The following is a 26,267-nucleotide window of genomic DNA, read 5'->3' as shown; positions in this document are numbered from 1 at the left end:
TTCGTCTTTGGGAAGTGGCTTTCGCACAAACACAATTAGGCACAAAAAACGATTAGAGTACAGGTAGGTAAGGTATTGATGGTATCGCACAGGTGAAATAATAATTGCATGTCTCTTTCACTTACTACTCATAAGTTCTGACTGTATAGTAGCCATTAGCCAAGTCATAGTTGGAATAGGTTAGTGGCCTAGTGGGGTTGGCACTTGACATCCCAAATGCTGATGGGAACTCGCAAGTCAGACATGGAGCATGGAGGAGTGGCTTTATCTTCCCTTCCCCATTTGACTGTTAGTATATTGGGGTAAGCAACCATCATGGTTGACCCAGAAATCGAAAGGAACTAACTACTACTCGTGATGGATCTTTTTATAAGAAACAATATAGGATTTTTTAATTCTAATTATAAAAAAATATAAATAGTGATACAACAAAAAAGAAATCATAATTTTTTTAAGTTCTAAGCATTATTATTGATTGCATAATGAAAAAAGCATGATTACTGTACTTAATTGGTAAAAGGCTTCTTGATAGTCTCTACGAATAATATACGAAATTTACTGAACCAGTTATTTGGATGGATAACCAAATAAAAATAATGAATAGAATCGTGTATGGACGAAAACCACGAGGGAGGTAAGGTATTTTTGCATTAGCTATATATATAACAATTTTTTCACGTCTATGTGTATATTTTCCCCTCAAGATTCAACGTCGCAAGATAATGCATTGACATGAAATAGCAATAGATCTGCATCTGTACTCGTGAATGTCAGAAGTCAACAGTCAAAGCACATTGTTCAAGTTGACAATTAAGGGCGCTCAAGACAATTTTGGAGCAACATAAAGACAAGAGACTTGAGATTAAATAAAACAAAGTTGTCTAATATATCAAAACGAGCAAGGAAGTGCAAATTTTTTTAAAGCAACTGCATTTTCTTTTCTCTTTCTATTTTTCGCTAGATATTTCACACCAAGGATTGACTCCAGAAAATGGTAGTGCATTAAAAAGATGACAAACAAATACAGCTCAGAAAAACGTCATAGGAACAAAACAACAGGCACTAAGAGTCTTACATATTTAATAGACAATAAAACATCAAGTCCTACATTATTTCGTAAGAATACATTTACTGGAAGTCTGGAAATGATAATATGAGAAAATCAGGTCACTAGAGTGAAAATTCGGGTGCATGATCGTAGATTCTAAGTCTAATCTTTGTACTAATAAACACTCACATCAAGAACTAAATTCCATTTTTATTAGTACCTTGTTAAATAAACAATTTTGAGACTTTCGTATTTAATATTTTATCATAGAAGAAATCTAATGCTGTTCAAATCGAGACCGGTAAGAACAAGAAGCAAGTTTTTCACTTCTTATTTTGTATTGAGTAAAAAGATGCCATGAAGACGTACGTAATACGAGTTCAAGAATATGCGAAGAAAGCTTAAGGACAAATGATATTGCAAAGAACGTGCAAATTCCATCCAAAGGATACAAAAAGTAGTAACAGGGACTAGTCACGAGAAATCACTGAATAGCAGCCTAATGATCAAATTCCATTCCAGGAAATGGCATACAATCAACACATTGTTATGCTAAACTTGAAAACTGAAACTATAGAGAGGGAAGGCATACAATCATCCAGTCTTCACAGAATTCAGTTCATAAGGATAGAGAATTTAACATCATTTTTATCACTGTTGGCATAGTCTTGGCTTGAACAAAAGAATTTGGGCTACATTCTAATTTATCACAGCTCGAGCCTTGAGAGGATAAACAAATCCTCATAAGTTCATAACGGCGCAATACAAGTGCGAGTGAAGATAAAAAACGGAGACAGAAAATGGCTCAGGTTTCATGAAATTGAACAAAATCTCTAAATAATTTTAGAAACATGAATCATTGCAAAGAGAATGAATAAAGCACTTTAAGGTTTTAAACGAAAATAATGTTTACAGAGAAAACCTGTCTGTCGCTGCTCAGCTGTTAGACACACATTATGCATCAATGGAATGAGAATCGGTCAACGACTTTGGGGTTTACCTGTCACTGCCGTTTTATTAACTTTAGGATCGTTATAACTTGAATAACTCTTCTAATTTTTTCATATATAAGATTTAAATCGAGACAGAAATAAAGTATACATCATTTTCGTTTGGTTAAGAATTCTTTTAAATAATTATAAAAATTTAGTTTTGCCATTTTTAGATGCATTTCATCACATTTATACAAAATAAAGCAAAAGAAGTATATGCTTATAATTTTTATAATTTATTCAATCAAATAAGTCAAGAACTTTCTTTCTTTTGAAAGGAACTTTTTTGTTACACGTGTATCTGAAAGTGAAATTTGTGAATTGAGTCGAGCATTTTTGAAACGAATTGAACTGCATATATGTCTCCCAAAAATGTATGACTGACCTTCCAAGTACAGGATAGATTTATAGATATCCATTCACGTATACTTGTCTATGTTGTATTTACAGTTTCTATCGTTGAGAGTGAAGCAAAGTTAATGCTAAGTCATTCCCACTGCTTTTGCTCCCCATTTTCGTGTTCTTTCTCAATATCAGAGGGAGGCAGAAAGCAATCCATGGATAACCCAAAAATGTTAAAATCAACCTCTTCAATCGTCCATGTTTCCTCAATCATACGCTTGTGATTATGCGAGGCACTGTACCTATTAAGCGTCGCAACCGTTGTCCCACCGTGCGCTATGTTAATGCCATCTATGTATCTATAATCATCAATCGTAGTCTCGATGCTTGTTTCCCAAAACACTGACTCTTTTCCTTTAGCCGGCTTCATTCTTACTAACTTTGTGTCCTCGAATTTTATTAGTAGCCCCGTTCGTTGGCTAAAGTACCCCAATATTGTATGCATTATTATTTCAGTATTGGACGTGCTTTGTGCTTGCAGAATCTGTTGTTCCGTTTGTAACTTGAGCATGAAACAAACTTCGTCGTTAATGGTGTTCTCTCCTACACATTCAGCATCTTGGAACAAGTTTGCTGTACACCTTGGGTCCAGCCCCTGATAATAAAAAGCACATGTGATTGATCATTTGTTTTTCAAATTTGATAATCATCAAATCACTTTTACTTCAACCAGAGGAAATAAATTACAATTGTTTTTAAAAATGAAAAATTAAAATGTTCTCTCTTTTCTATTTTTTATTTAATTAAAATCATTTTTCTATTTTTTTTAATTTTTTTATTGAATTAAAAATTTAAAGTGTCTATACATAATTAGAAGAGAAAAAAAAAATAAAAGATGTAATAAATAATATACGATGTGACAAGAAGAAAAAGATAAAAAAAATGAGATGAAAACAAAATTATATAGAACTATGTCACAATTATGTGATTTTTTTGCCTTCATGATTTAGGAAAATATTTCATGAATATCACATTGAAAGTATAATCCTGAGGAGTGATAAGGAGAGAAACAAAAAATAATAATAAATATACTTCATGCGCTCTTTTTTAAATATTTTTTTAATTTTTATTATAAGAAATAAATGATAGATTTAAAATATATTAATTGTTAAAAAAAATTATATTTTTTTATTAATATCATTGAATATACAAATTAGTAAGGTGATGCAATAATAAGAGTGAGATAGAAGAGATATTAAAGGGCAGTGTTTATAAATTAGTGTAAAATTTAAGACATATTTATGCATGAATTATTTGAGTAACTAAGCTATTAGCTACGTATGTAATTTACCTGGAAGAAGCGGCGAAGGGGTCTAGGAGGGCCTTTGTTTGCATGAAAAGGTTGAGAAGAAGACTGGTTCCAAGCTACCTTGCCGTTACTGCCTGCACTAACCTTGTAACCGGAAACCACCAATTCCAAGCACCATAGATCTGGGTTCTTTTGCCATAGCACAAAGCCTCCTGCTTCAGCTCTGCCTCTTGATTGAAAGCTATCATCACCTTGACGCACCTCCCACCCATATATTCTTACTTGTCCCATTGCATACATACTTCCTAATGAATTCAATGCAGCTAGTCCTCCAGTGGCCGCCACGTACTGCTGAACTATGTACTTAGCAGTCGAATCTTTCTGCCCATTTAATCAAACTCTTATTAATTCAAGAACTTGACAGAGAAGAATAATGGTTAGTAAGCAATGCGACAAAAAATATCAGGGAAAAACGAAGCAAAGGTGTTATTGATGTATATTCTAACTTGCTATATATAAATTACCATGTGGATGTCTCACTACATTCAACTATAATCAATTCTAAGTTATTAAAAATAACAATTTTATGTTAATTCTACTTCTACGCATTAATGAATATGAGCCAACAATCACATCTAATCTAAGGCTCTTTGCGACGGTGAATGGCCATTCGTTATCAATGTTAAAATATTTTAACTTTTTCCCCCATTTTGTGGTATACGCACAAGGTTCGTAGAAAACGGAGAAAATTACAGCCCTAAGCGAAATTAACCGAGGCGCAAATAGAACCACGTGATATCGATATGCTATTATACATGATGAACCTCCATCAGATTAAAAATTACACAAGCATAGAAAAGACTCCTTACTTTACTAATCCAGTGAGTGATTCTCGGGTGAGGAGCACGAACTATAAGGGGCTTGGCAGCTATAAACTATGCATGATAAATTATAATATATGAAACGATTTATGCATTCTATTACCATAGAAAATTGAATAGATTAAATGTAAATTATTCGGGAGCAAAAGCAAAACGATCAAACAGAATGTTGTAATTGGAGGACATATTGGTGGTGCCCTAACGCCTATGTTTATGTTTATTAAAAAAATATTTGTTTCTCTCCGAGGAATAAGGAAATAGAAGGTTGATTGATATATAATGCTTACGATGGAACAATCTTTGAGGGGGCGAGTAAAAGTATGGTCTGATGGGACCTGAAGAGGAATAAGGGGAGCACCAACAAGCTTGAGCAACACAATGAATTCATTGTTTAAGGGTGTCGAAGACTTATCAAGAAATTGAGCATTCATTAGAGTTCGTAGGTTCTGCCAACGATTGAACCCATTGGTGCCCATGCCGTTCAACATCTCCTCAGGAATAGGCACTTCAAGGACGGTCTCCAACCCATCTTCCTTGTCAAAATTAGGACACAACTTCCTCATGGTTTTGGAAGGAATTAATAATAAATATTAGGTACCCAATTACCTATAGGAGATTCTTAACAAAAAATAATATAAATTAACAAGGAAAAGATCAAGAAAGAAGGAGAGGAATCCTTTTGAGAAAAATGGAATCCTTCCTCTTTCTTGGCTCCCCCTATGCCTGGACAGGCTTTGAGTTAATTTGCTCAGAGCACCAAATGATTTTTTGTCTCAACTGAGAAGGGAAGCAAATGCAATGCCCTTGCGTTTTCTTTCCCAGGCGTTCCTTGCGCGTAGGTGTAGGTGGGTGCGAGGTACTTTTAGCGTCATATACTCATATATATAGTTTTCCTTTCTTTTTTCTTTACGGAAATTTAGCATGCATGCACATGAGGGGTGACGTGTCTTCTTTCTTTGTTTGTTTTTTTTTACTATTTTTCATAAGTATAATTGTTTATTTATAAAGAACGAGGAATGTTCCATGATTCTTTATTTGTTTCAAGAAAAATAAATAAATAAATATATATATATATATATATATATATATATATATATATATATAAAACACATGCTGTTGATTTGCTTTTTAAATATGGTCACGCTTATCGGTGATGAAGTCTATGCCAAAAAGAAGTTCCAAGAATGTTCATTCTTGAGGATGTTGGGGATGAGTTTATTGTGATGGCAAGTGGCAGCTGGCAACGAAGAACGTAGTGTTGAAATGAGATGGCAAGTGCGGTAATGAAGCTGGAATACGAAGGTACTTAGCTTGTGGTGTAACCATTTGGAAATTAATGCAATTTAATGAAATAACGAATACTAACATATAACAACATTTTTTTAATATTATTTTAACATTTTCTATATTATTTGGTAAATAACTAAAAGGGTACAGGTGTAGTGTACCCCGAATATCATTGTTTCTATGTAATAGACGTGTATGATGTATACATTGTGTAACGCTCCTAATTTTGTAATATTAATTATTATTATTTATATAAATCTAAATGCATATATGTGTGTACAAGTGTAAATGAATGTTATGAATTTACCTTAGATGTGTAATGATGATGTTTTGTGTGTAATGAGTATGAATATATATGCATATATGTATGTTGGGGATGTGTATATGTGTATATGTATATACGTGTATGCATGACTGGATAGGGCTGAAATGGGCTAAATGCCTAAGTGCAGGGGGTGATACTGGGTTGTTCTCGCTGTAGCGAGAACGCCCTAGGAGAAATGACTGAAACTGTCACCTTCTTGCTGTAGCGAGAAAGTGACAGTTTTGGGTGCAGTCTCGCTGTAGCGAGAGGGTCTTGCTGTAGTGAGATACTGCAGAAATCAGAGTACAGTTTTCTCTAGTTTTTTCGTTGTAGCGAAAGGGCGTGTCGCTGCAGCGAGAATATCTCGCTGTAGCAAGAGTGTCGCGACCAGAAAAGGATTTAAAGGGGGTTAGAGTTCATGGAAAGTTATTTCTCCCTCTCCCTTCGAAATTCCTTTGATCGTCTCGTTTCTAAAGCCTTATTCCACCGATTAATTGCCTCCAAAGCCGTTCAGGAGCTTGGTTGAAGGTTGAATTCGTGTGGAGAACGCTTGGAGATAAGTTTTACTGGTTAGGGTTTCGGTTTTTCATCCCCTTTCTCTGTTTTTGTGGTTCCCCTGGGTTCTCATAGAGTTTCTTCATGTGTTTAGGACGAAATCGGTGAGGGGAAGTACTTCTTAGTGAATTTAGCGCGTGGGACATCAATCCAAGGTAAGAGAGGACTCTATCCTACTCTTTTATGCAATAAATTGTTGTTATTTTGCTTAATATTGTGTTGTGACTGAGTTAGGGGGTAGAAAAGTGTTGAAAAATGTAATGTGGGCCATGATGTGAACATTATGTGTGTTGACCCGAACTTGATGGATGTGGATTGTATGTAAATGTTGCATGATAGATGAATATTGGCTATGTGTCATGTATTTGAATGCAATGTGGGCCGTGTGCCATGTGTAAGCATGATCATTGCATGCGTGAATGAAATATATGTGTGAATGAGCGTATTAGTGCCGTTGTGATGTGCTGTGAATGGTTCAGCGATACACTAGGGGTGTGGAAGATGAGGACAGTAGAAATACCTTGGGGAGGAGAGAGTGATGATGACATTGACTGAGGAACGAGTGCACCTCAGGCCATACACTCTCTTCCTGACTAAACCTTTGACCACTATCCTTGCTAAGCGACCCGTAACTGCCCGCATGGTATCCTGAGGCGAGGGTAACCGACGATCATTCATGGTATAAATCTGTGATTATAGTACTATAGTGAGTGTGGCTGATATGCGTATGCGTGGATTTGTGTTTTGTACTTATGGATGTGAATTGTGCTGTTTGTGATTGTGTTTGTTGAATGTATTGGGAAGGTTCTAGAAGTGAGACTCTATGTTGACTGTGTATTTTGGGTGGTGTAAAGCACTCACCCTTACATTCATTTTTCAGGTAATCAAGACGATCAATACCGGACTCAGTGAAAGGATGGATGGACTGTTATAGGACTTAACTTTTATTTTAAAATTTGTTGTAACTAAACTAGTCTTGTAACAGTCATTTGATATTAATTTGTAACATTTCTCTTATTTTGAAGTATTTTATAAAAATTAGTTATTTGAATTTGTGAAATTCTTATTAAATTGAAATTAAATTTAAGGTGTTACACATTGTATATGTTCTCTTGAGTGGCTTAAACTGGTGCTACTGCGTTAGTGGTATATTAAAGGTAAGTAATATTTTTATATAACATTTTAAACATTATTTTTTAAAATTTTATATAAAACTTTTGGTGTAATAATACTTTTAATTTTTTAAGTCTGGTTTTAGTATTGTATTTTAGTCAATTATGTCTTTTTTTTTTTTTTACAATATGTCCTATTTTAAAATGAATTTAATTTAATTTTGTGAATAAGTTTGTTAAACCTGAAACATTCAATTTTATACAAAATATTCGCAAATTAAATTGACTTTTCTTAAAAAAAATTATCCAAATCTAGCCCACAAAAACATCATACTTCATTGAATTTTTTGTAAAAGAATCTATAAATTCACTATTCAAACTCTAATCTTATAAAATAATTTTTTCATTAATTGTCTAACTTTTAAAATAATTATATCATGTCCCAGATTCAACATAAATCTTAAATATTTATAAAAAAATAATAATAACTTGCGATGAGTTTTAGATGAAAGAAAGTTAGCAACATGACCATATTTCCTTAATTTTGAAAATAGGACCTATAATTAATTTTTTAGTGAAGTACGTCAATGAACCTATTTTAATTATTCTAATAAATCTTATTTGACATAAGTTTTCATATTACAAGAGTTCAATAATTAAACAAATAATTAATTAACTTATTTAATTAAACACATCCTTATTTGGCTCGAATAAAACTTAAGAACTAAAATTGTTTATAGTCCAAATTTATAAAATTAGAAGTAACATCTTTTAGTTCAAATAATAACATTTGATTACCTTAACAATCTTGTCAAACATATTAGATGTTTTTAAAAGAAATTTTTTAACTCTAGAAAAACCTTTTTCCTTTAAAATTAACCATACCCATTCAAAAACTTATTTTATTTCTAAACGAAGGGATTTTGTATACTGCGTGTATAGATATAACGGAAACGGTTTTTGTATAGCTGGAGATCGAATGACACCTTTAAATGTTTATTTTTTAGTATATTTTTTAATGTGTGTATATAAAAAAAATCAAAATATCTATATATAATGTCATAAATAGTACTAATTTTCAGTGATTCAAATAAATAGATATATAAATACATACAGACACTGATAGTAATACAAACTCTCTGATAATAAAATTATTTAAATTTATTTTATTTTCAGCATAAAATTAAACCATTTACGTTGTCAACGTAAAAAAAATGAGCATCACGGCTTTGTAATATGTAAGGCTTATCTTAACTTCGCAGCAAGGGCATTTTTATAATTTTAAACAAGTAGGTTATTATAGTTGACCCCAAAAGAAATGTTATTATATACTACTAATTAACAACGTGTGTCAGTCTTCGCTATATATATAGCAGCCTAATAATCCAAGGGCATGGATGGCAACTACGTACAGAATGTGGACAAGAACATGCGGTACAAAGGGCACAGACCCAGTGTTCCTAAGTGGATTTAGCAATTGTTTGAAAGGACACAGCTCTTGAATTAATAATTATAGTTTGAACGTCTGCCAAAGTTAAGAAATTAATAAATAATAAAGTTTTGTTATTATTACTAATATATTAAATACTGTAATATCTTATAAATTTTAATGAAAAATTACAAAATATTAGTTCTTAATTATTGTGTTCATAAATATACATTGAAATTTTAAATTAATTTATCTCTTTTAAAAAAAGATTTTTTAAAATTATCTTTCCAATGGTGCAACGCTGGTGTTGGCCGAGTCAAAATTACCCAAGCGTGTGGCAAAGAATAAAATTCCAATATTGTTTGGAAATCCTTGTCTGTTTGTCCACGTATGAACGTCCGACCTATCTTGTTTCTCATTGTGCATCTGTGGGAGCAATGGTGCCAAAATATAAGGCCATCCCACTGCATCGAAATGCATGCGATTCATTAAAAAGAAGGTTGAAGAGTGATAAAAGGACATTGACAGATTCATTCTTTTGCGGTTGGGGATATGCTGTGTTGAACTTTTCAACGTATTGCTGGACACACCTTGTTTTCCCTCTTAGTCTCAATCACATAAATATTTTTTAGTCTCTCTACATTGTTGATTGAAAACAATCTACTCGGAAGGTAAATGAAGATTGAGCTTTTTTTTTCAATTTAAATTCCCAGTGGAATGCTCTTTTAACATTCTAATTTTATCACTCTATCCACAAATTAGTCACACCACTTTATCCCTCGACTGTAGTGTTCCACGGAGTGGCTCCCCTTTGTTGTCATGATGCTCCAAAGAAACCCACAATTTGATTTGAATGTAACATGGAAAAATATATAATATAAATTGTAAAATTTTGTTATAACTGAATCATTACTCTTTTTCTGTAGGAATTGATTTTGCTTCCTTAAAAATTAAATCAAGGTGTACGTTAGCCAGCCAGCCACCCACCCACCCACTAATGACGACTAAACCTTATTATAATTCATTTAAAATTTTAAATTCGGCGTTGATTATACCATGTACGAACAGCTTCCGCATAACATTATGCAGATTATGTAGTTTTCAGTTGTTGATAAGAAGCCTAAAGAATGCTAATCCATCTGCTTCTTCTAACGTGGGATTCTTGCAATTATGTGCGTGTCTTCATTAGGTAACTGGACCCCTTAATTCACATCCATTTTTTAACAGCACATGATGAAGGAATTCCATAGCCATGACATGCATCCTTTCGGGTATGAACCACATTATTTTCACTCGGATTCAGTCATGCCATATCATCCATTATCATAACTGGGTCCTACTTGCTTTTGTCCTTAGTCCATACATGCCGGCCTTTCTTCTATTTTATTTCTCCTTACAAATATTATTTATCCATCATAGGGAGTGTTTGTGTTGTGCCATTTTCTTTAAACAATAGTTTAGTTTCCAACAAATTAGCGACACAGATGGCCAAACGCTTCAAACTGAAATTCAATGTCCCTTCCTTTCAAATATGTCGCTCAAAAAACCTTTCCTCTTTCCCAGGAAATCCAGTTCCTGCCATTTACCGTCTTTCTCCCGTGAACCCCAAAGCTCACGACATAGGGTATTCAAACGCGCCTTCTCCACCGCCACCGTCAAAGATCACGTCCCTAGCACGTGGCTGTCAAATGTGCCGCGACAATAACGAGAAGAAAGTTAAATCCCGAGGCCGCAAAAGCACGTCGAGCGTTCCGTTGAGGAGAAGCGATTTTCTAATCGACAAAGTCAACGAAGAAGAGAGCGAAACTCTGATTTCTTGCTCGACAAGTTTCTCCAACGAGTTTTGTCATGGTGAGGAGAAAGATTTGAGTGGCAGGCACGGAAGGAAGATGAGCAGCGTGAATAGGGTTCAGAGAGTGAGGTTTCAGAGTTCGGAGAATCGCAGAGGGGCGGAAACGACGCAGGTGAAGAAGAAGACTGTGACATCGTCAAGGGCGTCCGTGACACGGAGCAGTGTGGAGGGGGAGGTTAAGGAGAGCTTTGCCGTGATGAAAAAGTCCAAGGATCCTTACGAAGACTTCAAGAAATCGATGATGGAGATGATAACGGAGATGGAGATGACTGAAGCGAAGGACTTGGAGCAACTCTTGCAGTGTTTTCTGGCTTTGAATTCACGGAGTTATCACGCAGTGATTGTGCGAGCGTTCATGGAGATTTGGCAACAAATGTTCACTTGGAAACCTACGTCCATCAACGATCTTCAAACAGACATTAAATCTCATATGCAACAGTGAAATATATATATTTTTGGCTACTCTATCTGTGAATGAGTAAATCTTGGGAAGTTTGTTTTTACTTTTGTCGTATAGGTGGGAACTGGGAAGAAAGCTTGTATGTGTGTGCAGTATACTGGCTAGACTATTTCTTGAAGTTTCATTTCGATTTTTATTTAGAAAAGCATTTCATGTAGTAACGTTCTCTTTATTTCTTTAAAAACACCGGCAAATCTTATATAAAATTTGTGCGAGAGCTATTCGTTAAAAAAGAAAAAAAAAAAATACACGTGAGATTCACTGTTGTAATATCCTCAAGGAACGATATCTCCACGTAATGGTAACTTTTTTATAACTAAATAACGGTTGATAAGATTGGCCTAACAATCACAATACTAAAGATCAAGGGGGAGCATTCAGCTCATCCCATAATTTTTATAAATATTTTTCTACAGGTTTATTCAAATTGGATCTAAGTATTGTTAGAAACTTTAAGATATGAACTTTACTGCTCGATAATTTCCAAAAGGAAGGAATTTTCTCTATGATATGGTTTAAAGATAAAATAAAAACTTTGCAATTCAACCTGTTTCATGTAATTGATTTACGTTTTATAATATTTTTTTTCAAGTTAAATATTTAAAAATAATCTTATCACCATTTCAGCCATTTATGAGAATTAATGTAGTAATATTTTACAAATTTTTCTTTAAAAAATTAATTTATCATCTAATTGAATCCTAATTTTTCCTACAGTTTTAATTTTTCACAATAAATTATATGACTTTTTTTTCCAAGAATTTAGTGTTTATTAAATTTTTGAATGACTAATTCTATAGCAAAATATTTAAACGATTAATATGGTGATAATTTAAATACTTAAAAATTAATTTATTGACTAAAATATTTGAAAAACTAATATAGTTATAAATAATTTTAAAGAAACAAATAAAAAGGATTTGTTTCATGAAAAGATATTCTATACTTTTTTCTTAATAAATATTAATATTAATAACCACTATCAGTAAAAACAAATAATGATAAAATGCATTATTTGTTAGTATAAATCTTTAAAGACTATTCTTTTTATTAGACAAAGACTGTGCTAACAAAGATTATCTTTAATACTTGATAATTTTTGTTTATGATTAAATGACAACTTTTTTGTAGTAATTTATTTCTTTCTATATCAAATCAAATAGTGTTTATTGAATTATTTAATCAAACATTATTTTTTATTTCTTTAATTAACATTAAATTCAATTAAATTTTTATAAAAAAATTAAGTGGTATTTTGTTTTATATTTCTATTGCTGATAAAACAAAATTTAAAATTTGTATATTCATATTCATGTACATTTATAAAGCCTTACAAAATATTTGTTAGCTTAGTATAAAATATTTTCGTACAGGAAACAGTACAAATAAATATATAAAGAATGAAATATTTGCATTATTACAATATTATTTCAAAATAAAACTAAGTCGGCGGAATTATCCTATAAATTCCCACTTCTGGCCAGCTTGGACAGTACATTCATATTTTAATTACTCGATGCCGAGAGACCAACAGACAACAGTCACGTCTGTAGTAGACACCAGACAGCCATCTCTCATATTTTTTGGTTTCACTCTGATCTTCGAAATGAATAATAGAATTTAAATCCTTGTATGTTTTAACGTTGGCAACTGCCGATCCGACACAATGTTCTTTGCTTCAGTCTTCAAGTTCTTCTAAAGATTTAAGTTGGTGATCATAAGATTTTCGAAATTTGGCTTTCGCTGTTTTTCTTTCTTTACTATAAACTACAAAGATTCTTGCACGATGTTTCGCAAGTCATGGTTGCTTTTATTCTTGTGCAGACAAACTGATAAAGAAGCAGAGCTTTGTAAGTTTAATTTGGAAATCTTGGAATAATAATAATGAAACTGCAGTCGAAATTCACCGCCGGTTTTTATCCATGATTCCTTCAGTTTCTTTTTTCTTTTTCTTAAAAGAACCAGTTCAGGAATTTATGATTTGAAAACGTGTAAGAAGTGAGAGATTCTTGAAAGAATTGATGCCTTTGTTTTGCTTGTATCATAGTAAGACTCTTGTTCACTGTATTGATTTTATTGTTTTTCTCTCTCTTTTTTCCCCTTTATTACAAAGATTCTACATGGAAAATTGACCTTAACATTGATTTATTATTATGTTGATAAATTGGAGAAAGAGAAAACTATAAAGGATGAAAAAGAATGTAGTATGGAAAGATATGAAACTTGGAAAGGTTAGAGTCTAATTTCTCCTCAACTTAACGAGACTTTACATCAGTTGCTTGCTGTTATAGCTGAGAATGATAAAAGAATGTTGGAAAATAAACAATTCGCAAGTTCAGAAACTGTTGATATCAGTAAGAATAAACAGAAGGATGATTTATCTTCAGAAGTTGTAAGTTCTTTTATTCATTTAAAAGAATTGGTGAAAGAAGTTAGTTAGATTGATTACGTTATATTTGTACTGTTCCAATATGTAATTAACTAGATTGCTTATTGTAAAAATGAGATAAAAGAAATCCAAGTTTGAGGCAAAAAGAAGCGAGATAAGATGTATAGTAGCAACGAACATAACAATGTAGAGCTGGTAATCTTGTAGAAAAGGGAGAAGTTAACTATCTGATTTATTTTATGTAGAACTAAAAATATTGCAAGTCTTAAACGTAATAGAATGTGATGAGAAACTATGTTTGATCTTTTGGACATATTCCATTGCATGTCGTAAGATGTGTTTGGGTATTACCTATCTGTGGAATGTACAACTCTGTTTAAAATGCCAAGCTCAAGATCAAGCTGAAAGAATTTGAGAAGCCCTGGAAAGGATTAGAACCTAACTTTTCTTTAACTAAGACTTCTTCAATGATTGACTACGCCAATAAAGATTTCCAAATTCGAAGTGATCCTAGTATTATCACAAGGAGCGCGTCAGCTGCATGTCTTATTTTTCTCTTTTTTCATAGTATGTTGTTTCGGTCTTTGTTTCATTGTAAGCCAAATTGACAAGAAGCCAATAACCAAAAATTACAATTGTTGTGATTCTATTACAGAGGTTGCAATTGGACTCGTTTTGGGAGTTCTAGATAGCCAGGCAACCAAGAACGTTTGAATCTCCTCCGGCAAGAATGTTTATGCCTTTATAATTGGGTGTTTACTATCCACGTGTGCATTCCGATTTCTGGAGCCATATAAATGTATGTGAACGCAAGTGACCTAATGCACACTTACAATGTTCGTCATATAGCTGTCATAGGTTTTGGATTTTATAAAGTCTAAGGAATGTAATTTTGTAAAAATATAGATTATATGGTTGTGCACCAGTGAATTATCATGTCGATATGTCTATCTTAACAATTTATAAGCATACAAATGTTGTGTGTTAAATCTCTTCTGTTTCAGATGGGTCGTGTGGTTTTTGGTTGAATTCTTTGGCGTATTTGACAGTTCTGGAAACCATGAAGGGCATATTTAAGCATTCTGATAACTTCTCCAAAATAATGTGTGATCCAAAGTGAATCAATCTCGTCACCATCCCAATTTAATGAAAATTCATTTTTCAGTCACAACTCACTGTTTATGTTAATATGAGCCTGTGTTTTTATGCGCATGAACTTTGGTTGTTAAAGTCATTCACATATCGCATTTGAATTAGAATGCTCTTGGATGAAATTAAAAAATATATAGTGATATTTTTATAAATAAAAAAACATTTTTAAAACTAGACAATTAAAATGGTTATATTTTAACTCCACTTTTTCTTTGTCAAAATCTGAAATATTTACTTTCCTTTCTTCATCGACAAATTAAAAAGAAATAATACTTTTAAAAAACTGATTAAAAAATTAAAAATATAATTTTAATAAAAATATTTATTAAAGATATTTGTTCTTTAATCAATCCTCTTAAGTTTAAGCACGTTAAATTAAATATAGGGCATTTATTTCCTCTTACATGCAGATTGTTAGTTAATCGGCATGTTAATCAGATTCATGTGTGTAAGGCTCTATTCATTGTTTATTCTTATTCATATACTTTTGAAATTTTATTCAAAATTAAATAACTTTCGTAAATGATAATAATAATAATAATATACGACATCCTCATTTTTAATTTGTAAATAAATTTGGTGGTTCACTGTTCACCATTAAGATTTTAGACTTGGGAAAGGCTCTCGCTCCATCCCCTCCGTTTCCGTTGTTTACGATGAAGGCAGCTCTGAAGGGCAGGTACGACATAGACAAGAACGGCGCCGCCGCCGCAACTCTCGCCGTCAGCACTGGCGATGTCAAGATTCGCGCGTCTATAACAGACGTAACCTTTGTCAATGGCCCCAGCTTAACCGGTTTGGCTCTTGCCGTCGAAAAACCAGGCGCCTTCATAGTCGATTACAATGTTCCCAAGAAGGTGCTCTGCTTCTTCTTCTTCTTCTTCTAAGCTTCACGAATTAACCACAATCATATCTTGTTCTTGTAATTCGGATTATCTTGCTGGCATTGCAGGACTTTCGCTTTCAGTTTATGAACACTGTTAGGGTTGCGGAGAAACCGTTGAATTTGACTTACATGCATAGCAGGGGCGATAACAAGACTGTTCTGGATGGGACTTTGGTGTTGGATTCTTCTAACAAGGTTTCGGCTAATTATGTGCTTGACACAAGAAATTGCAAGTTGAAGTATGTTTATGTTCATAAGGGGGAAACTGCGTTCGAGCCTTGCTACGACATGGCCAAGAATTCGTGGGACTTTGCTTTCTCGAGGAGACTTTGTGGTGATGACTTGTTGAGGGCTTCTTACCAGACATCGAGTAAGATGCTGGGGCTTGAGTGGTCTCGGAATTCCAAGCTTAATGGCTGCTTCAAGGTGAATATCGTTCTTTTTAGCCCATTCTAAGTAACTAAAAAAAGGTTTTTTTGGTGAAAAAGAAGTATTTATTATATTTTTATAATGTTTGTTCGATGTTTTCCGAGAAAAACCTTTCTTTTTACGGTTCTGTTAACATAGCCTTAGCACATATATTGACTAACTAAAAGTGGAAGGTTTTTCTTTTATGATTAGCATTGCTTATTTCTAGTGACAGTGGCAGCTCTTTCTGTCATTTGAAAAGTCTTATATAAAAGCAAGCATTTTGGGTGGCCTAGAGTTAAGTCAAGATTTATATCTCTCAAAAGTTTTTGGCCTATACTTGTTTCACTTCAATCCTCTTGCTTACTCTCCTTGATTTTCTTCCGTGACCTGCCATGTCTCTGATGCTAAATTAATGTAGTAGTAGTACATTAGCAAAACAATAGAGTTAGGTCAAAATCCTAAATGGAAGGGAATCTTATTGCACATAATGCTAGTGATTTTTGTGAATTTTAGTTATGTGGGAGGAGTCATGTTTTTGTTGTGTGTTGAGATTACAAGGATGTCCAAGTAAAGGCTTCACATAAGAAATACCTATGTAAGCTTGGATGATCACATTTTTATTCCTATTTCTTATTTCTGTCTGAGTGGAAAATAAGTTTGTTAAGGAGGATTGAAAACTTTGAATTAATTCTTTGTTATTGATGTCTATCTCGTCCATTTTGACTCTAGTGTGAAGCAGCCCAGAGTTTCATTGTTCCCCTTGATTTTGTTCCTCTCACTTACATATTTTACAAGTTAATTATCCTGAATTAGTTCATGTATTGCATTGGATGATTTTGATGGTGAGGTTAAGTCATACCAATTGCCATCATGGGATAAAGTTTGGTTGTTATTGTGCTCGATTAGCTTATATTATTGCTCACACAATGAATTAGATTGTCTAACTTCTAGCTTTCCAGATTTCTGCATCCCTTGACTTGGCCGAGGAGTTGAAGCTTCCGAAAATCAGTGCTGAAACCACGTGGAATTTTGAGATGTAGTTTGCTTTCAATACAATGCTCCATTTGTTTGATTGGTTGACTAAGTTTTGATGGTTTCTGCGGTCAGGTATATTTTGGAAGTGATTACATTGTTAATGAGCAACTCTGTGGACTGTGGAATTGATTGTCCAACGACAACTTTCTATTTTGAATTTTGATCTATTGCAATATCTGCCGCCTCTCCGATTGCCTCCAACTTGGGGACGTATATTTTTTGTAACGAGTTGTTCTATGCTTGTTTTATTACGTGTTTTCGTTAATAAAATGGGACAGGCGGGAAAATTCCGAAAAGGGAAGGGAGGTGAGGAAGGAACGAAATAGAGTTACTTTTCACCTTGTTTGGAAGATTAAGATAATAGAACAAACAACTTTATCTTGTCTGGTAGATAAATTTAAAAAGAATAAGGTGAAAGCTTACTTTTGACCTATAAATGAGGGTGTCATTCTTATCAATTATCTCAATTTTGGGCAACCAAAAATTTACACTGTGAGGGAAAGGATTGGTTATTGCTACTCATTTTTGTCTATTATTATTCTTTACCAATTAAGATTTATTGTTTTTTCTTAAAATGTTTTTTATTAACAGTTACAATATCGTAATTATAAAATTCAATTATATGCCTGGTTTATTATATTGATCATCATAAGTAATGATGCAACAATACTTTTCAATCATAAGTAATTGGCCAAAAAAAATCAAATAAGTGAACTTACAAATTAGTCATTTAGACATTGGTGATCATATATTTGTTTTTTATTTTTTAAAAATACTTTGTTAGTTCTTGATATTACAATCAATTATATCTCTAACATTATTAAACATCTCATAAATGTTAATTTTTACTAGCATATCATATTAGATGATACTTAAGATATTAAAATAATGCTATTTTTAACAACATTAGTTACTAATCTAACTAATTTTTATTAGCATTATTGTTGTCATTTCTAACATTTCTTTTTTACTCACGATATATCGTTATTACTTATTACATGACAATCTATATTAAAGTTCTCATTACCTTTTATCTCTATTTCTCTTTCTTATTGTTGCATAATCTCCATCAACAACAATGTTTCCAAAATAATTTATAAACTTTAAAAAATATGTTTTCAAAAGGAAAATTTATTTATAATTTCAATATTTTTGTTTTGAAAAAATAGAAATAACAAAAAAAATGCAATATACTAAATTGAGACAATAAATACTACCCAAAAGATTAATTAGTATGACATATTTATGACTTTTACAATATGAGATAGCGAGTCAAGAAATTATCATATTTTTGTAGGATCGAGAGAGTTTTGATATATTGTACGAGAGAATTTTAAATTAAAGACTGTTCTTAAAACAAAATATTGTAACATTTAATGCAAAAAAAATTTAAAAATTAATTTTATTTTTTGCTTAATTATATTTTGTATTTTTATAAATAATGAATATTTTATGATAAGTATTTATAAAATTTTTGGTTATAATTTTATCTCTTAAAAGTTAAAAATTTATAATTTAATTTTTATCGTTAATTCTTTTTCTACTAAATATTTAATTCAACACTCTTATATGATATATTACGTTATTTAATTTTATAATATTTTATTATTTAAAATTGACCTTCTAAATTTAATATTAGCAAAAAAAATCTCCTAAACTCAAATCCTCTTCCCTCGCTTCCGACGTCTCACTTTCCCACCTCCCAACCCACTCTCACCCTCACTCCCTCCCCTTCTCCTTCCCTTCCTCTCCTCTTCCTCGCTCCATAAACTTCTTTCACTGTCTTCCACTAATCAAAATTCAAAAACATATCAACATACTCAATTCATAATATTAAAAACGAAGTGGAAGAAAGTGTGAGGTTATGAGGGAGAAAGTGTGGAAGTTGGAGTTAGGGGTAAGGGTATCAGATGGGGTTAGGAAAGGGAGTAGAGAAAGGAGTGGAGGAAAGTGTAGGATTGAGTGCAGGGTGAGAAAAATGTAGGATATAGAAAATTATGGAGTTAGGGACGCAAATGAGGTTGGGAGGAGGGGGAGTCGAGAAAGAGGTGTGAGGTGGGGTTAAGGTTGGGAAAGGGTAAGGAGAGGTAGAGGTGGAGGGATTACGAGAGAAGTTTGGGGTTGAGGGTTTAAGGTTGGGGTGAGGGGAGGGGAGGTAAATGGGTTACAAGAGAGGTTTAAGCTTGAAGAAGTGGCGTTAGGATTAGAAGATGAGAATGGGGTGGAATGGAAAAGGTTAAAGGAGATGTTTGAGATTGAGAATGTGGAGTGAGAGAATACGAAAAGGGAAGAGTTACCAGGAAATGTTTGAGGTTGAGAGTCTAGGATGTAGGGTTGAGGTTGAGATGGGAGAAAGGATTAAAGGAGAGGTGTGAGGTTGGGGAGAGAGGTTACCTGAGGGAGAGAGAAAAGGAGATGAGTTACGACAATGGTAGAAAATATTTTTATAAATATTAAAAATGTGATAGAAATTTATTTATAATTATTAATTTTAAATAATAAAATATTATAAATATAAATTAAGTGATATACTGTATGAAAATGGTAAGCCTCAACTAATTTAATATTTAAAAGAGGAGAGACAGAATTAAATTTAAACAAAAAAAATTTATTACAAAATGATTGATATTTATCAAGACAAAAATATAATTAAACTAATATTTTTTTAGTCATTAAAAAAATACAAACCTAGAGACTTAAAGTGTTAAAATAAAAAATATTTACATTATAATTAAATAATATTACAAATATTTTAAAAATAAATAGTATGAGTTTATTTAGCTTAAATATGTTATTGATTTTTATATTTTAATAAAATTTTTGTTTTAGTTTATTCAAATGATTTTTTTATCTTTATTTTTATTTTATCTATAGACTATTATTTTTAGTTCATTTAGTTGATTTCAACTAAAAATTAACATTTGATAATATTTTAATATTATATAAATATTAAAATATATATATATATATATATAAAATAAGAACTAAAATAAAAATATATATTTAAGTTTATTTTATTTTTTATTATTTCATTTTATTTAATAATAATAATTTTATTAATTATTATTATTATTATTATTATTATTTCAACTATGATTACACTGTTAAATCATAAATCCTATGCTTATATTGGTTCAACAGTGTGTCTTATTTTATATATAAAAATTGTTTCACAATTTCCTGAATTTATTCTTAACTATTTTTTTTTATTAATATAGGGAAAGCCTTGTGTATATTTTAAATTGCACAGTATTATTAAATTATTAGAAAATTGGAAAATGAAAGCCAAATTTCAATAAATCCAAAGGGCAAAAATGTAAAAAGGAGCAAAAAAAAAAGGCAAAACAAATAAATAAAAAGATTATAAAAGCATCTCCATTGGCGCGTTTTCACAAATTTCAAAAGCATTTACCGCCATATCTTTAGGTTAGAATCATGGAATGATCCGTTCTTTTATTTGACGAGGCTAGAGGCGTTTTCTTTCAAAGAGAAATTTGTGGCTCAATCAAACCCAGAAACTTAAATCAGAACCGGATATGGAGAGCGACGACGATTACCAGCTATTGCCTTCCTTTCCCGTCCACGAACGAAAGCTTAAGCGTCTGAAGAAAGCAAAAACGGCTCCTCATTTTTCTCACCCTACTTCGCCTCCTACCAATTTTTCTGAATTGGGAAACTCCAAACATTTGGAGGAGTCAATAAAGGGATCCGGGCTTGAGCCTCAAAGTTTGGGCCTAAGCCCTCAACTCGACACTGTTAAGGACGATTGTTTGGGTGCGACGAGGGTTCTGGAGTTCGATTCTGTGGGTGACGAACTTGACGGAAAGGTTGCCGAGGAGAAGGAAGAAGTTGTGGATCTGAAGATTGCAGAAGAAGTTGTGGATCTGAAGATTACAGAAGAAGTTGTGGATCTGAAAATCAGTGAAGAAGCTGTGGATCTGAAGAGCAGTGAAGAAATCAAGGGATTGAAAACCGAAGAATTAGAGAGAAAACGGCGTAGTTTCGATGAACTTCCAGAGAAAAAACAGAAGAAGAAAAAGAAGAGAATCGAGGATAGTGATGGCAGTGAGAAGAAGCCTAAGGAATCTATGTCCAGTAAAAGAAAGGCCGAAAAGGTTCATCCGCATGCATTTTTTCAGTGAATTGCTCCGAAACACCTGGTTCTTGATTTACTAATTTGTAGATTCTGTGATCTAACAGGAAAGACAGGAAACTCTCAGACAGCTTCGAGCTGAGTCGCAGAGGCTTCTTCGAGGTATGATTATATCTGGAAGCTATGATCCTCTTTCTAGTTTTGTTTTGAGTTTATAATAAGCACTAACTCTCATAATTCACTGTGCTTTGGTTAGAAACTAGAGATGCAGCTTTCAAACCTGCTCCTCTGGTTCAGAAGCCTATTTCTTCGATATTGGATAAAATTCGGCAGAGGAAATTGGAGATTTTAAAGAAGTAGGTCGATTTGCATTTCGATTTTATATTGGCACGCGGTTTAGTTGGTTTTTTTACATTAGAAAACACACTAATGCATGCTTGGGTTGCAGATCTAGTGCTTCTTTTGAGGATAATGATAAGTTATTGAATGATGAGGAGATAACTGATAAGGTAGAAAAGGGTGAACTCGAGGAACCACGAGTTACTTGCCCTGCAACCACCAGGAGTGGTTTAAATGTGTCACATATTGGTGGATCTAATGTTGCTGCAGATAATTCAAGCTGCAAAAGCATTCCTTCTCCCACGGTGAGTCAAATAATGCCATTATTTATTTCTTCATCCCAAAGTAGCAGAAAATCTAATGCACTGGTTTTGGTCATGTACTTGAAGTGTGGTATTGCATCTGCTGTGACTAATATATTTTTTTTAATTATTGATTTAGGAAGTGTGATAAAAGTTTATACGTCGGAATATTTGAAATTCTTGATGTGACTTGTCATTTGTACGTGATATCCACTATATTTGTGTTTCTTATTTCAAATTCTTTAATGCTTTGTTCGGATGTGCTTTTCCATCATGTTGAGATGCCATTGCCATCTAAATCATGGTCTCTATTGAGTTTCAGGTTATGGATGTGGAATCTGAGCATGTATTTCGAGCTCCTATTGATGATACTCAGGTTTTCTATCAGCCATTTGCTATGATGCTTGGCTTTAACTGTATATTTTGTGTACCAATAGCTTGTTTGTCTGCAATTTCTAGGAACTCTTTTCTGATTCCCAAGGAAGTGACACTAAAGACGACGATGTAAATGAGAAGTCTAATAACCTTTCAGAAGAAATGTTTGCCCCATCAATGCTTTCAATGAATTTGAAACTCGATTCTGCTCCTCCTGATGATGATGATGATATGTGAGTGTCTTAAGTTTCTTCTTATGTTTATCTTCAGATTTGGTGCCATTGACTATTCATCACATTCTAGTGCTTGCTACTTTTGGTCTAAAACAAATATTTAAAAATAAGTCAAATAACAAAAGGTTTTTTTTTTTTCTGTTAAAACTATTGGGATGATATTACAGCAACTAATTGATATGCGATGATCACCTGCGTATTATTTTCTTTGACAAACCATGACCTTTTAATTTTGCTATGTTGAAGGACTGGTCAGTGGTTACTTTTGCCTCCTCGATCTAAAAATAAAAGAATGACAACTGTTCTTTTTGCAGCTCTTCCGATGAGGAGGACAATGACAAGGAGAACATAGATCCGCATTTACATGGATCAGTTGATTTGACTTTACCACCAAGCGGTGACCCTGTTAAGGCTTTCGTTGATGAAGAAGCGGAAGAGGAGGATGACAGTGATAATGACCTACAGCGTTTCCAAGATAATGAAGAAGGCGAAGATAATGATGATATTGAGGAACTTGATGACATGATTGCAACTGAATATAAAGAAAAGGCAATTGATAGAGAAAAGCGTGACCAACTCCACCAGCAGTGGCTTGAGCAGCAGGATACAGCTGGAATGGATAATCTACTCCAGAAACTTAATTGTGGTTCAAAATTGAAAGAAACAACATCAATTGAAGAAGAAGACGAGGAAAGCAGAGAATCTGAAAATGAATCTGATGATGAGGCTGAAGAATACATTGCTCCATCAGAAGCTATGAAGATCAATCTGAAAAAGGTGAAGCAGATGATCCCACTGATGTATACAGATAAAGATGATAAATATGTATCATCTGATGATGAGGAAACTGAGGAGAAGCTAACTAGACAATACCTCTATCATAAAACTGTGAGTTCTCACTTCCCAGCTACCTTAATGCCTACTGAACTTTATGACCTCTTTCATAAATGTTTGTCGAAGCTTACTACTGTGGTCTTTGTTTTGGCTGAAGTTCATCATTGCATTTACATTATTGCATGTGCTGAGATACTCAAGTAACCCAATAGGAAATGATCTAAATATCGTAATGTGCAGCAGGAAGAGAAAACTAAATTCTTTTCACCAGCTGAGGATGAAAGCAGCAGGGAAGTTTTCAGTCTCATAAAGAAATTGAATGTTGTTCCCGAAACCAAGAGAAAAGGAAGACCTACTTGTAAGATCTATTAATTTCACCACATTGTGCAGTTAGCAAAACCTATGGAATTCCAATGTTTATCAATCAGGCTTCTAGGTTTTGGGAATACTAATGGTTTCTGTCATTAATTTATGCTGCAGCCATCTTTGATATGCCGCGCATTGGACAGAATATTAATATATCATCAAAGGTAGGTTAATTTAAACTGGTATATGTGGAACAAATGAGGCTGTTTTACTTATGGTTTGCCCCCTTTACCCTGCCATGAGTCTATATGTTTAGATGCTCATCTGAAAACAATTTCAATGATATGCTAGAATCACAGGAATGTGTTAAGTTATACACAAGGTGCCATATACGAGTTTTCTTATTGTATTGTAAATATTGCAGTCATCTTTTCTTGGTCGGGCGTCCAATCATTTCATGCATACTTCTCAAAAGCATGGATCAAGCAAAGTCCGATCTTTTATATTTGAGCGAGATGACAGCAACAGCAGGACTTCAGTATCGATGCCAGAGGATTCTTCAGATACGGTAATGACTATCTGAAATCAGAAACCTCGCACAGTATTACCATAAACAACTTTTTTTTTGTGCTTTTAAAACACTCAGTAAAATATGTATCGATAATCATTTTTGCCATATATAATCGAAAAGTTTGACTATAATAGTAATTATATTAAAATTTACTTTTTTAATAATATATATAAAATACTCTTTTCCAATATTTTTAAGCCCAACATTCCAATTCGTCATACGAGTAGAATATATCACTATCTTTTTTGCGTCTATGTTTTAGCATAACATTAGTAATCAGTAATGCTGTTAATTGTACTGGGCACTAATGATGATAATCACATGCAAGTTTTAGTCGTCCTCCCTACGTTGATTGTTAATAAGCAATATCGGCTACATATTTTTATGGTGATGGTTGACACTGCTGTGCTTTGTCAATTTGCCGTGTCTCCTTCCGGTTGAACTTGAACAGATTCAAAAGGAGAGTCAACCACCAAAAGCTGTTTCTGCCAAGTTCCAAAGAAATACACAGAACAAATATACCTCCACCTTGAACTCCGCATCTCAAAAATCAACTGTATCGCTTTTGGAGATATTAAGGAGGTCTTCACGTCATGCAGAACACTTTGTGCAGAATGCCACAGTTCAAGCAAAGGGATCGGTATTTGATGCATTCAAGTTAGTGAAAAAGCCAATTAAGACGGAGGCAAGAATATGAGGGAAGTTTTGGTCACATTGTGGTTAAACCTTTATCCATTATCGTCTGATTTGTTTCGATCCCTAAAATAATTGTAAAAAATATTAGCATGTTAGTTTTTCCATACGTTTTAGTTTTATTGGCCGTTCACTTTTGTGGATACTGCCTCAACATAAATAATTTGCTTTATTATATTTAAAAAATGAATTAATGACCTAAATCATTAAAGAATTTACTTGATCATATTTATCTGGATTAATTTGACGTATTATCATTAAAAGACAACCCGTTATATCATTTTTATTTAATAATTATTTTTAAAATGAGAGTTTTGTACTTCCATTCATATATGATTACTTGTAATATTACGACATTTTTTATTTTTTAGTTTAGTTAATGGATATTATAAGTTTTAAACTAATATTTTATATTTATTTTTTATTAACATTAAATATAATAGTGTTTAATATAACCCTGCTCCAAAAAAGCTTGCTGACAATTATAAACATGTCTGGTGTATTAAGTAATGGTCTAAGTGGTACAAAAGTATTTCATATTTAGCTTTTAAAATGTTTGTAAAAGAAAATGTATAACAAAAAGTTTGAAAATTTATTATTTAACAGAATTTGTCTCAACTATTTGAAAAAACAAAAATTTTGATCTTTTTTAATCTTTTGGATTATCATTCAACGGATCTAAATTATGGACGTGCTATTAAACTATCATCGCGATCACTTTATTACTTTGTATTATATAATACTTTTCAGATAAAGTATTTCTTTTATGTTATTTTTTTTTTATTTGGGTTTTCTTATTCTAATTTAGTTTGCTTGTCATGATGTAGTTGGGAGTGCTGGATCACTAAACTAATGACTAACTAAATTCAATTTTCATTTTGAGATTAGCCTTTTATTGAAGTATACTTTTAGTATGATATGCAATTATAATTGATATTAATAAACAGCTTGTGATAAAAAAAAAATATAAGGATTGTGTGAATAATATAAATGCACAGATTTTCAATCAAAAATACCTGCATGTTACAACCAATTTTCTTTTTTACCGCATTTTAAAAACAGCTGATGTATAACACA

General features: G+C 32.7%; 4 protein-coding genes across 5 annotated transcripts; 3 read left to right on the top strand and 1 right to left on the bottom strand.

Annotated features, from left to right (window-relative positions):
- Positions 1 to 2,527: 2,527 nt before the first annotated feature.
- On the bottom strand, positions 2,528 to 5,135 carry LOC113866287. The gene is made up of 3 exons (XM_027501167.1): positions 4,860 to 5,135; positions 3,734 to 4,072; positions 2,528 to 3,037 (listed from the first exon to the last, which is right to left on the bottom strand). Exons 1-3 carry the CDS (start codon positions 5,133 to 5,135, stop codon positions 2,528 to 2,530), a joined length of 1,125 nt encoding a protein of 374 aa, XP_027356968.1.
- A 5,608-nt stretch (positions 5,136 to 10,743) lies between these two features.
- Positions 10,744 to 11,553, top strand: LOC113866286 (transcription repressor OFP7-like). The gene has a single exon (XM_027501166.1). It carries the CDS (start codon positions 10,744 to 10,746, stop codon positions 11,551 to 11,553), a length of 810 nt encoding a protein of 269 aa, XP_027356967.1.
- Positions 11,554 to 15,727: 4,174 nt separating this feature from the next.
- LOC113865875 (outer envelope pore protein 24, chloroplastic-like) lies at positions 15,728 to 17,511 on the top strand. Of its 2 annotated transcripts, XM_027500656.1 has the most exons (4): positions 15,728 to 15,969; positions 16,065 to 16,210; positions 16,349 to 16,424; positions 17,369 to 17,511. In XM_027500656.1, the coding sequence occupies exons 1-4, from the start codon at positions 15,769 to 15,771 to the stop codon at positions 17,447 to 17,449; spliced, it is 504 nt and encodes a 167-aa protein (XP_027356457.1). In that variant the 5' UTR covers positions 15,728 to 15,768; the 3' UTR covers positions 17,450 to 17,511. The 2 variants fall into 2 exon arrangements, with proteins under 2 accessions (XP_027356457.1, XP_027356456.1); XM_027500655.1 differs by having other exon boundaries at positions 16,065 to 16,424.
- A 3,469-nt stretch (positions 17,512 to 20,980) lies between these two features.
- On the top strand, positions 20,981 to 25,194 carry LOC113866285 (nucleolar transcription factor 1-B). The gene is made up of 11 exons (XM_027501165.1): positions 20,981 to 21,559; positions 21,645 to 21,699; positions 21,794 to 21,893; positions 21,986 to 22,181; positions 22,501 to 22,554; positions 22,638 to 22,786; positions 23,101 to 23,776; positions 23,861 to 23,978; positions 24,101 to 24,150; positions 24,351 to 24,494; positions 24,949 to 25,194. The coding sequence occupies exons 1-11, from the start codon at positions 20,981 to 20,983 to the stop codon at positions 25,192 to 25,194; spliced, it is 2,367 nt and encodes a 788-aa protein (XP_027356966.1).
- Positions 25,195 to 26,267: the final 1,073 nt, after the last annotated feature.

This window comes from Abrus precatorius, unplaced genomic scaffold (genome assembly GCF_003935025.1).
Source record: "Abrus precatorius isolate BTA unplaced genomic scaffold, Abrus_2018 Scaffold4, whole genome shotgun sequence".
Taxonomy (NCBI): Eukaryota; Viridiplantae; Streptophyta; class Magnoliopsida; order Fabales; family Fabaceae; genus Abrus; species Abrus precatorius.
Note: the sequence above shows the minus strand (reverse complement) of the source record. Positions and strands in the feature narration are given on the sequence as shown.

Coding starts and splice junctions, on each gene's coding strand:
- LOC113866287 (XM_027501167.1), bottom strand. CDS start 5,135: ATGAGGAAGTTGTGTCCTAATTTTGACAAGGAAGATGGGTTGGAGACC. Junction 4,073..4,859: donor CCCTCAAAGATTGTTCCATC/GTAAGCATTATA, acceptor TTAAATGGGCAG/AAAGATTCGACTGCTAAGTA. Junction 3,038..3,733: donor CCCTTCGCCGCTTCTTCCAG/GTAAATTACATA, acceptor TTTTATTATCAG/GGGCTGGACCCAAGGTGTAC.
- LOC113866286 (XM_027501166.1), top strand. CDS start 10,744: ATGGCCAAACGCTTCAAACTGAAATTCAATGTCCCTTCCTTTCAAATA.
- LOC113865875 (XM_027500655.1), top strand. CDS start 15,769: ATGAAGGCAGCTCTGAAGGGCAGGTACGACATAGACAAGAACGGCGCC. Junction 15,970..16,064: donor ATTACAATGTTCCCAAGAAG/GTGCTCTGCTTC, acceptor CTGGCATTGCAG/GACTTTCGCTTTCAGTTTAT. Junction 16,425..17,368: donor AGCTTAATGGCTGCTTCAAG/GTGAATATCGTT, acceptor CTAGCTTTCCAG/ATTTCTGCATCCCTTGACTT.
- LOC113866285 (XM_027501165.1), top strand. CDS start 20,981: ATGGAGAGCGACGACGATTACCAGCTATTGCCTTCCTTTCCCGTCCAC. Junction 23,979..24,100: donor GAGAAAAGGAAGACCTACTT/GTAAGATCTATT, acceptor TTTATGCTGCAG/CCATCTTTGATATGCCGCGC. Junction 24,495..24,948: donor CAGAGGATTCTTCAGATACG/GTAATGACTATC, acceptor GAACTTGAACAG/ATTCAAAAGGAGAGTCAACC.